Source organism: Cupressus sempervirens, chromosome 3 (genome assembly GCF_028749045.1).
Source record: "Cupressus sempervirens isolate cs-2001-9-10 chromosome 3, ASM2874904v1, whole genome shotgun sequence".
Classification (NCBI taxonomy): Eukaryota; Viridiplantae; Streptophyta; class Pinopsida; order Cupressales; family Cupressaceae; genus Cupressus; species Cupressus sempervirens.
This window is the reverse complement of record NC_143120.1, coordinates 468,563,853-468,576,282: the sequence shown is the minus strand read 5'-3', so window position 1 is coordinate 468,576,282 and position 12,430 is coordinate 468,563,853. Positions and strand designations below refer to the sequence as shown.

Genomic DNA, 12,430 nt, shown 5'->3' with positions numbered 1-12,430 from the left:
AGACTCATATATGCCACTTATCAATTAAAATTGAACCTTTTTAACCGCTATATTTGAATTAAAATGTTGGATTCTAAACGAAAGCAAAAGCTTCGAGGTGTTTCATCATTAAAGGAACAAAGTTTTTAAGGATAAAATTGTAATGCGATTAGTACGTGCCATCTCATTATCATATATCATTTTATCCACATTGGCTTATCATTCCCATAACTGGCTCCAGAATTTCATTGCGGGTTTAAACAAGCATGGCAATGAGTACTGCGGCTCAAGCCATAACTACAAAGAAGAGCAACTCCGTCAAACTTCCACATTCCCACTCTCGTGTGTTGCCAAACGCTTCTCCCTCTTCTTCATTGGTATTCACAAGACGCTTTGCTTGCTTAGGCAGAGCCAGGGCTTCGTCTTTGTCTGTATCACAATGCAGTGATTTCGTATTATTAAAATCAAACAATAACGCAGGCAGAAGGAGAAGAGATGGTATGTATAGCCTGGCTTCTTCTCCAAGTGCAGCTGCTGCCGTTGACAGAAATGAAGGCATCCAAATTACAGAAATAAAAGAGCCCAACAGCAGAGTAAGCTTAAATAATGCGCACTTCCACTTTTGCTCGCCATTTTTATTTCATACAGTCTTCAGCTTTATCGCTTTAATGTAAAGTTAGTTATATTTGTGTGGTATATTTGGTAGTAGTAATCTTAAACACCTAAAATCAACTATTTTCTGATCAAACTTCAAAATACCAATTGATGAAAACAACCAAGTCGATTCTTAGAACATTTAAAACATTCCAAAGCCTGACATCATAAACTCGGAGTTCACATCATTTGCCAAAATTGAAATAACAGATGATTTATGGCAACCACCTCCCCTAAAACACATATTTCTACAATGTTGAAATAAACTCATATTTTAAGTATAACATAAATTTTGTAATTCGAAATAAACTGGAAACATATTAAAGTCATAGGTTCGGGCAGATGCTTCAAAGGTTAGATCAATTACACCTATATATATTTTAATTGGCAGTATGGTTTTCAACAGACAATAATTTCATTCGTAGAACTCGATGGGTAGCTCCTTTATAAGATTAACTCCTGAATCTGTTTACGCTGAGTTTTTTTCCAATTGCAATGGTTCTCTCTACCTTGTTATGGCCATGGCTTCCTTTCTTATCATTTTAAGTTGTCCTGTTCAGGACAATTCAAATTTGAACAGTATTTATGTTAAACCTGTTCTTCAAGTTATAAAAGAAAGCTCCACGACTTCTAACTTAAGCAGTGAGATTTTCAGATTTATTGGGGATAAGCTATTAAGCACAAATGAGCACAGCTTTTTGCTGGCTAAAACATACTAATGTTTAACAGTAAACAAAGATTTGAAAAAAAAGAATTCAAGTGGATGCTGATTATTCGGTAAGGTAGAAAGTGGTAAATCTACATTGATAGGAAATAATTAAGGGAGTGAGAACCCCATGATTTTATGAAGAAAATAGTTCAACTGCATTCAAAGCTACGATTTAAGTATACAGATTTTGCCAATATATAATGCAACTCAAAACAATCTAATAATAACAAGCTAAGCAGGCTAAACCTTTGGAGGAAACTCCATGGTTAAGCGTGTGCTTCAGCTGGAATAGTGCTGGGATGAGTGACCTCTTGAGAAGGTCTGGTGCTTTGCCTCTGTGAACATCACCTAGATGCAATGAGTGCTAAGTGTTCCATTCACTCTCATGAGAGATGAGTTCTTGTGAAACACTAATCATGAAACTTGGGTCAATGAGCTGACATAGAAACTACACAGTTGAATTCTGATAGCAATATCACAGTCAAAACAATCTACTTTAAATTCTCTTCAAGAAATTATCAACATGCAGGAACTGTTACAATGACTTGAATTGAATAATGACTTCTACAACATATATGTGACTTCCACCAAAAGTCATTTATTTTTATGTTGTCATTTCTGGTTTGGATTTTGATTGTGGATCTGACAAAACATTGTTTGAGATTGGACTTGTTTTAGGTTTGCAACTTTGCATACAGAGAAATGCAAAAATCATAGACATACACTTGCAACCGAAGAATAGGAATTAAGTTTAGAATACCACTTGGCATCATATTGTCAATATAACCACCTTAAACTCTAAAGTTATTTAAAACTTAATGATATATATTATAAACGTTCATTGTTCAATCTTCAAGTTCAATATTAAAATAATAATATCAACTTCAACAAATAAGTTTCAAAAACATACGGTCATCAACATCATCATCATCCTCATTGACATTAAATGATGTAGGACATTCAATGAACTTTAATTAGTCCCATTGCCACTCATGGTAAAAGCGTGCATGATTTTGGACTACTCAAGTGCAACCTGTTGGGAAATGGAAGCATCTAGGTTGGTATGTACTAGTTCCATATCCCACAACTTCATGTTCCCTTCCATATAGCCAAGTTGTGAAAGGAGGTGCAAGTTGGAATCCATGTATACTAAGTTCTCTTTTTCACTGCATTTTTCTTTTGCAATCAAACTGAGCTGAAAGGTTTTTTTTAGTATTTGAAGTGCTTTAGTTGGTGTTTTTAGGGTTAGGATTCATTTTAGGGTTTCACAGAGAAAATCAAAGTGGGAAAATTAGAAAAATAAAGCAGAAAATTCTGTCCAAAATCTAATGGGTTCATCATGCATTTATTTTGGATTTTTTGGATTCTAGCTGCATCCATTTGGGATGGATCTGCTCATGTTTTTCGAATAAGAACAATATTCACAAAAATAGATTTATTTTTTAGGAAAGCATAATATTTCATTATTTGGACTAGATCTAGTATCAAATTTTCTTCGTAAATTATGTGTCCAAGGCACTTATTTATATGCTGTCAAGAGGTAGCTTGTATGGGAAATAAATATTTTAAATAACCTCTGAACAATATTTACTATAACAGTCCTATGCCTATATGTAGTAAAATGGAAATATAACTTTAAGAAAAATAAATTCTAAAACAAAGGCCTAATACCCTCATATTGTAGAGCACTTAACTATACTGTGAAGGGTGATTGAATCATTATAACAACCTTTTACGTTTCAAAACTTGGTTAGTCACAAATACAATTATCCAAAGCTTAATCAGCCGTAATGGTAACATTGATGTAAGATCAAGCAATTAAGAACACAAGGACACATTATTTATGTTGAAGTCCCTGTGAAGAAAACCACAACATGTTTCTTGTATTAGAAACTTCCTACAATCTTTGTTGGCATCAACCCATAAAAGACGTCAATCCCCTTTAGATGATTCATTAGTACTGATCCACTAGAGACAACAATCAAGGCCATGGTAGCTTGGGCTAGCATAGGTAATGAAGGACCAGGCCTTCAATGCATCTTTAAAAAGCCATTGAATCCTAGTTACTTGTAAGACCTTATCAAGGTATGCCAATTTCTAATATTTTAGAGCCTGGAAGAAGGTTAAATTGTAAGAATATAATCCCTCCTAGGAGCCTATAAATTGCCTTTTCTTTGCTTTAGTGTTTTCCATAATAGTTTTATTAATTGAAGACGATCAACCAAAAATATTCTGATGTCATGCTTGAATGGGCTTGAGGGTCTGAACACAAGAATTGCTTGTGCCCAATAGACCACCTTTCTAAGGTAGGAAGGGCTCAATAGACTGTCCTCAATAAGAGTTTTGAGGAAAAACATCATACGTATAATATGGTGCTGTTGAAAAAGTTGAATGGGGAATTTTGGAAGTTATATGGCCACACATTATTACAGACAAACACTTTAGCTCATGGTTGGTAGACTTAGGGAGTATTGTCAAATCTTTTCCCTTTGAGTAGCTCGTCAAAACACTCATAGGGTTTCTTGGATGAGTTTTCACCAAGTACTCTTGATTATTTTCAGAAAATTGACGAGTCTATGTCATTATCTCAACAAGCCCCTGTCCAAACCAAAAAAAACATTTCCTTATATTTTTATAAAAAATATGTACCAAACACCAGATTTATCCCTTAAGTTATTGTGATGTTTGTCTTACAAGAAATTTGATTACAACGAAGGAGTTTGGGAGTGGAACTAGAATTGACAACTTCAATTTTTTTTTTAATCACCATCATAATATCATTGATGAGTGATGGAGTATCATATTACCAGATGGAGTATCATATTACCAGTATCAAAGATTTAAATGCCATTGTTACAATAAAACACAATACAACCTTTAGTTTTTGACAAGAAAGGAAGAGGATCAATAAGAGGCCATTGATTTGGTTGAGTTGGAACTACAAGCACAACCTTCAATGCTAAGTGAGGAGTTGCAATGGAGTGCAAGTATTAGAAACTCTCCCCAAGTTTTTATTAGATCAAGGAAGCAGAAGATATAAAATTTGATGATTTTCAAAGGCAATCATAATGAATTCATAATAGTTGCTAGCTAATTGTGTATTATGGTTCCACATGATGATGCAATTTTGTACTCAATTTGTATTCAAACAAATGAAATTAAATAGAAAAGAGTTTTGTATTCATTGGATACATTTTGTCATTGAATTTTGCAAAAAAACAATTGTTTAAAAGAAATTTCAGATTTTTTAAAAAAAATCGTGAAGTTTTTTTTTGAGTCTCAAGATCACAAATTTTTGGTAGGTTGAAATTTACCAAGTTGGAGTCCGCCAACCATGCCTTAGCATTATCTTTCATACCTAAAGTCTTTGAATTCTTGAAGAAAATAGACATTGTGACTTTTTTTTCTCTTCAATGTCTTAAATTTTAAACTTAAAATTGTCAAAGATCTTTTTGCTTCCAAAATATGTCTACATTGTTTCACACTCACGTGGTTTAAGATACAAAAATCTGAAAGACTATTCTAAACTAGGATTGGAGAACATTTTTGCCACAGATAGAATCAACCCATTAGCATTGATAAAACTCAACCTATTAGCATTGACAAAACATTCTAATGAAACATGTTCCATGTCTTCTTTACTTTGCATGTTATACATCCCACCATCCCATTTGAGGCCCCGGATTGTGTCATCTCTAGGGAATATTAGGTGTTGTGTGGAAGAACAACTTTTTGGGCCATTATAGGTTTTTTCGACCATTGTGTATAGTTTTTTTGTTTTTAAATTTCTCTTAGTGGTTTCTCATATTGATGTGCCTAGAAATTCTTTCACATGTATAAAGGTGAAGCACAGACAAGAAATCTTATTTTATTGTGAATACTTGAGTTAGTATAGTACACAACTCTTTTTTTTCTAAATTTTTCTCCCAAAAGGGTTTCCATAGGGTAAATTACTAAATAATAATCAGTTATATTATATTGTGTGTGTGCTATTGTTTATGTTTTACTGCATTTAAGATTTTGCTTCTGCATAGGTTTATTGATATCATTTCTCTTCAAAACAAAGCAATGCACCTATATTGAGGGAACAAAACTATTGCAAGAGAGAAACATTTCATGAGAAGAGGAGTAAGGGAGGCTAACGAGATTGTAGAAATATGGGGCAATAATTTAAGTCTTGAACAATCACAATGAGTTACATTTGGGCCACACTTGGAGCCCCTTATTAACAGCCGTAACAAATGAAGCCCAAAATTAAGAACTATATTGTTTAGAGATTTTAAGTTGGATGTGGATTATACATAAAGACAACGAGCCAACTTTAAAAGGAGGATACAAAATGCATCTAACAAAGATATTTATTTATCATAGACTATGGCGAAGATAGGTCAACCCTCATGATGAGTAGGATTTGAAATCTTTTATGTAGTTTACTCAATATGTTCTCCAAAAAATGTTATTTATGACTTAGCATGCAATTCAAACCTCTCACAACAAAATATTTGGCTTTGTAGATTTTTGGCAACCAAGCGAATATAATTTATTACTATTCCTTTGTTCTGCCATGCTCTATACAATGTTGGTATTAAGCAAGTTATAGTTTCCCTTTTCTGTTCTGGAATGCTTCTGTAGGACACCCTGTATGCAATTTTTATTTAAAACAACAGTGACTGGTCAGTCTTTATTTTTGTTAGTCTAATTTGTTTTCAAGAAGATGCATTATTATGAAATAGCCAGGTATCTTCTATTCTCATGGATTGTGCATGGCAGGTTAGAATTAATGTGAAAGTGCCCCCTAGCATATGCAAAGAAAGCTATGAAGAAGTTTTGACAGTATTGCGTAAAGAAACACAGGTAACTTTCAAATCATTTTAATATTACAGAATGCACTTATATCTTCTAATGCACCATTAAAATGGAGGCATTAGGTTCAACCTCAAGGAAGTTTTGAGATTATTTTAATAATTAACTTAAAATTACGGAGAGTCTTTCAACATATACATGGTCAGATGAATTTCTATTTTCGGATATAGTGATAGACACAACTAATGAGTTCTAAGACACTTTCATCTTATAATATTTAATCACATGTAATTAAAAAAACTAGCAACTTATTTGTTACGTGATTTGAATTTTATGTCAGTCTTATTGGTTAGAAATGATAATCTGCTGACTTAATACTGATACCTTTGTTTTTAGATTCCCGGTTTTCGGAGTGGGGAGAAAATTCCAGATAATGTTCTTATGAATTATGTTGGGAAGGAAAAAATAAAGACTGCAGCAGTTGAGGCAGTTTTGAATAGGACTCTTCCAGAAGCAATGTCTTCAGTAAGTTTTTTTCCACTCTATTTTTAGCTTCTTATCTTTTCTCCTTTCTAGAAATTGTTTGTTTCTTTTTTTGAATTTCAACTAATAAAAATATAAGCAGTCATGAAGAAACTGGTCCCTGTTGTAAATACTCACAAGAATATATTGTTACCTTGATTGAATTCCATGACAATGTGCAGTGATTTAGAAATTGATAATTCTTTGACATCTGCCCGCTGCAGTTATAGTATATAAATTCTTTGTAGAGCCAGAATTTCTGACAACATTTACAATTGGTAAGTCTTTGATATCAACATACGTGTTTATGATTTCTTGATTGCATCAATCACTTTGAAAGTCGGCTAATTGATTGGCAGCCCATGGTGGAAGAAAATAATGGAAGGGAGATGCATTGGAAATGAAATTACACAACTCATGCTGTCCCAAGATGATTTGTTGCTTTGGATTGGGTGTCTGATAGGGATGATTGCTGCAAAACAGGCTTGCTAAAGACGATGTTGTGGAGGTAGTGAAGTTGAGAAATGAAGCAAGTCCTAGGATGATCTACATTCGTAACAAAGTGATTAACTGAAGTATACAGGGCAGATTTGTTCCATCATACTATTCCTCTAGAACTTGGTACGGAGCCTTTCAAACAGAAGTAGAGACCCATCAACTCCACATTTGCCTCTCAAATGCAAAAAATAATGATGAAGCCATTTCCTGTCCGGAATGGGCAAGGGCTATAGTAAACCTATGGGAAACGTGTGCTCTCCCTTATTCTGCTGACAAACTGCACACTCCCTGACATACCGCTGAACATCATCCTTGAGCCCTCTCCATGAGAACTACTCTCGGATCTGCCTATAGATCTTGAAGACCCTTGGATGCTCAATTGTAGGTGCATCATGAAATGCCCTCAAAATCTTCTCTAAAATGTGATGTAGGGATCAAATAAATCCTGTCTTGAAATCTGATCAAACCATCCAACACCGCATACCTGTCATCTTGAATGGTGCTCGCAACTATCCCAGAAGCCCAAACATCTCTTGTATATTCCGCTCCAATTCGATCTCTCCAATCTCCTGAAACCTTTCCCAGAGCACATAAGTGAGGTCTCCGAGATAAAGCATCAGCCACCACATTTTTCTTACCTTTGATAAACTCTATATCAAAGTCATAAGCCTGCAATTTAGTAACCCATTTTTGCTGCCGGTCATTAAGATCATGTTGGCTCATGAAGTATTTAATACTATTGTGATTAGTTTTGATCACAAAACACCCACCTACCAAATATGATCGAAATTTGACCAATGCATGCATTATGGCCAACATTTCCCTTTTGTAGACAGAATAACTCCTTTTAGCTCCTCGGAGCTTCCTACTCTTGAATGCAATGGGGTGTCTCTCCTGTATCAATACTACTCCTATCCCATCTCCTGAAGCATCACATTGAAGTTCAAATGGCTTTGTGAAATCGGGGTAGAGCTAGAATCGGACAAGATGACATCACCTGTTTGAAGTGGTCAAAACATCTCTGCAGTACCTCTGTGCGTGTGAAGGCTCCTTATTTAGTGAGATTTGTCAAAGGTGCGACAATCTGTGAGAATCCCCCAACAAACCTCCTATAAAAACCACACAAACCAAAGAACCCCTTAAGCTATGTGAGGTTTGTGGGAGTAGGCCAATCCACAATAGCTCTAATCTTTTCAGGATCAACCCGAACACCATCGACACTAATGAAATGCCCAAGGTAAAGGAGCTCGGTCATGCCAAACTTGCATTTTGATTCCTTGGCATACAATGATTCTCTATCCAGAATAAATAACACCTCCTCCAGATGCTGCAAGTGCTCCTCCTAGTCTTATTGAAGATCAAGATGTCATCAAAGAAGATCAAGACGAATCTCCTCGATTTCCCCTTGAACACTTGGTTCCTACAACTCTGAAATGTGGCAGGTGCATTGGTTAGCCCAAATGGCATAACCATAAATTGGAAGTGGCCATAGTGACATCGAAAGATTGTCTTCTCGATGTCCTCTACTCTCATCCTAATCTGGTGGTATTTGGCTTGTAAATCGTTTTTGGTGAAGAAGCATGCACCATGCAACTCATCAATTAGCTCATCAATCCTAGGAATGAGATACTTGTTTTTAATTTTTTTTTTTTCAGTACCCTGTAATCGATGCAAATGCGCATCGTCCCATCCTTCTTCTTCACTACAACTACTGCTGAAGCAAAAGGGCTTTTGCTAGACCTAATATGCCCCATCTCCAATAGCTCCTTAATTGCCTTCTCTATCTCACCTTTCTGTTTCTTAGGATGACGATGGGGGTAATCATGACCGGTTTGGTTCCCTCCTTGAGCTCAATAACATGCTCTATTCCTTTGTTAGTAGGAACCACATGTGGAATATTGCCGAATACTTTGGCATGCCTATCAAGAATCTCTTGGATATTGGATGACTCTTTACCTGTGGATTCTGTGGAGCTGGCATAATAAAACATTCTTCTGCCCATTCTATGTCATTATGCCAAAAAAGTCTCTGCATTCTCCTCAAGGAGACTACTCTGCAACTCCCATCCGAAAGGCCTTTGAGTACAACAGTTCTGCCCTCATGCTGGAATCTAATCTCTAATTGTGCTAGGTTTGAGTGTGAACTCAACTAGCGAGGCCATCTATGTCATACCGAGGATGACATCAGAGTCTCCCATGTGTACTGCATAGAACTTATCCTCCAAGTCATAGCCATCTCCAAACTTGATGTGAAGACTAGATATCTTTCGAGTGCATAATAATTTGTCACCATTAGCTACCATGACTCTAAACCCAACATGCTCCTTGGTTTGTAACCTTCTCGTAGCAATTAACCGTTTATCTATGAAGTTATGTGTAGCCCCAGTGTCAATGAGAGAGATCACTTTTTGCCCCTGGATAGTAGCCCTAACCCTAAATGTGATTTCCTTTTGAGCCCCTGTCAATCATGCCGATGACCTATCATCCTTAGGAATGATGTTCTCCTTTGAAGTGCTACTCTCATCCAAATCAGAGTGCTGATCCTCCCCCTCTGACTATGACTCCTCTGCCTAAAAATACTCCATTTGATTTGCCTTAGCCTTGAGAGGGCACTTATGAGATAAGTCCCAAGGCTCTCTACAATGAAAACACAACTTCTTCCTCCTCAACTCATTTAGGGTGTCATTGTCCCACTTCCTGTTATCCCTTTTTGGCTGTGCATCCTGCTAAAAATGTTTTTTGTCCTTATCCTTATCCTTCTTTGTATGCGAATCCCTAGGCTGAAATTTGCTCTTAAAAGAAGAAGGTGCTAAGTCATGAGCCTTCTTAGTTGTCTCTTGTAATGTAGCCGGGTCATGCCTCTTGACCCAACCCCTCAAGGGATTTGAGAGTCCATCCATAAATAGCACTACTAATCTCCTCTTTGAAATATCTGTAACCAACACAACTAAACTCTGAAATTCACTGATGTATGTCTCAACTTTATCCCCATTGCTTGAGTTGTGCCAACTCTTTAAACTTCAACTCAGGTAATCTTTGGTATCAAATCTCTCTATGAGTTCCTCAGTGAACTCCTCGTAAGATGTGATCTAATTTTGCCCCAAGGTTACCAAGCCATGGTGTCACCACTCTTGTGCTGGACTATCCAAATGAATAGCTGCATGCTTGATAGCCTCCTCCTCAGGCATATGATTCAGCTGGAAGTATGTATCTACCTTCTACACCCAAGCTCGTGCATTCATCTTCCCTGAAGCATCATAATAAGGTAAAGAAAGTTTTCCAACTTTTTTTCTCAGCTCTCAATATTTTGATTTCTTCCTCCCGCTCTAGGCATGTGTCTCATCCTCAAGTCCATATAATCTCTAAGGGAAATATCCGCCTAAAACTCTGGTCCACTAGCCTCCCAGTCCCTCCTGAACTGATCTCGTAACTCGGTAATCTGAGAACCAAATCTCTGGGTGGGAAGGTGGGTAGAAGAGGTCTCGAGCTCGTTGTCCGACCTGGGCATGCAACATGTTTAAAGTCATCAGCCTCATTTCCATTGTTGCCATGTCCATTATTATTACCATTAATGTTATTCTCAGGACCATTGTTGTTATTCTCATAAAATCATTCCTTCAGAATGACATAAGCATTAGACAAGAAGCGGGAATGATATGAGCAAACACCCATTCCACCTGTAGCTGGAAATGTGCCCAATCTGCTTGTTAATGAAGTTGATAGTAATGAATTCCAAAGGCCAAGCCCCAAGGGAATGACATTTAGAATGTCACAAGAGAGGATAGACGTCCTCTAATACCAAGAACGGATCTATAACTCCCACATTAATTTTCTTCTCATATTCAATCTACCGAATGAAGTCATTAACGCTCCCTTTTATTTTTTCTCCAAGGGTCGATTCAATTCACATGAGCAATGTGGGATAAAAGATGTGCAATATAAAATATATTAAAATAATCACTTATGTCTCCCTTAGGTGCCCCCTTTGATTTGCACACATTCCCATAAAATTTAATATTAAAGTAACACTTTAATATTTTACAACTAAATTAAATGTTACTTTAATAATACTTCAGGCATAAAAATATATTAGCTATCGGACTCTGAACAACATGAGTGATAGCTCGTTGGAAAGCTCTCACCGAGGAGTATCAAATCCAGTCACCAAAACTAGCCTCCCTTGTGTCTTGCTGACTTACTAAAAATAGTAAGTATGCTTGAGACTGAGTAAATCAACTCCATTTTGGCCCAAATTGGAGATGACTAGGCCAAAACACCCTAAGATCCCTTTAAACCCTTCGTTAGCCCTCGGGACCATGTAGAACTAGGCTAACACACACACACTTGGTTGATTGCTAAAGTGGGGACATTACATTCTGGTCCTACGGATCAATTTGGATCTGACATATAACGTATAACATATATTGTGTCAAGAGGCAATCTTGGATTAACTGTATAGGTAAACTTTTAGGAAGGACTGTACATATTAGTCAGTAGAGTGGGTGTATGTAATGTAGTATAGTCGAACGAGTGTGGGGCATATTGTGACATTGTATGGACATTTCATTATACGAATATGGGCTACAACATCAAACAAATATCGTAGATTGTACGAGTAAAGAAGAGGGTTGTCGTGCGTGGAAGATAGTTGTCAAACAATAGGAATTTGGAACTGTATGTGAGACACATGACCATCACCCTTACTGAACCAGAAGTAAACCTCAACATAAGGGCATTGCTTGAAGTCCGTACAGTGGAGAAAAATGTTGTACGAGTGAAGCAAAGGGATTGTATGGAGATCTAGGCCGTACAGGAGGTGCCAAGGGGCCACATGTGCTACACCAAGCCATACACCATTGTTGGCACATTACAGTGGTATAAGAGTCAGTGATTTTGCCAGCTTTTCAAGTTGTGGATATGGAACGAGCTCAAAGCATGCGCTAGAAGGAGGTATTGTTTGGCGGGTAGAACAGGGGAACCATAGGATTCCTAATGTTTTAATCATGACATTGTTAAGGCAACTTAATGAAGCCATAGTTAGAGGGGAACAATGATAACATGCAAAGGAGGAACTTTGTGAAAATTGGCAGAAGGCAAAACAAATGGAGATCACAATGAACATGGTGACAATTTCGTCACAGGAAGGTCAAATAGTTAGCTCTCACATTCTCGAAAACTAATGTTGACATTTCCACAAAGAATATAACCACCTCATAGAGAATGAGAACCCAGTTCCTAGGAGATGCAAGAGCTGCTGGGATGAGAC

At 36.8% G+C, this 12,430-nt stretch overlaps 1 protein-coding gene across 4 annotated transcripts in view; it reads left to right on the top strand.

Annotated features, from left to right (window-relative positions):
• The first annotated feature begins 226 nt into the window (after positions 1-226).
• Positions 227-12,430, top strand: part of LOC149567168 (trigger factor type chaperone family protein) — a 225,029-nt gene continuing 212,825 nt past the window's right edge. For all 4 annotated transcript variants that reach the window (XM_089820353.1, XM_089820354.1, XM_089820351.1 and 1 more), the window contains exons 1-3: positions 227-572; positions 6,113-6,196; positions 6,542-6,670. In XM_089820353.1, coding sequence (XP_089676479.1) covers positions 246-572; positions 6,113-6,196; positions 6,542-6,670 — 540 coding nt within the window. In that variant the 5' untranslated portion in view covers positions 227-245. The remainder of the gene's footprint in view (positions 573-6,112; positions 6,197-6,541; positions 6,671-12,430) is intronic.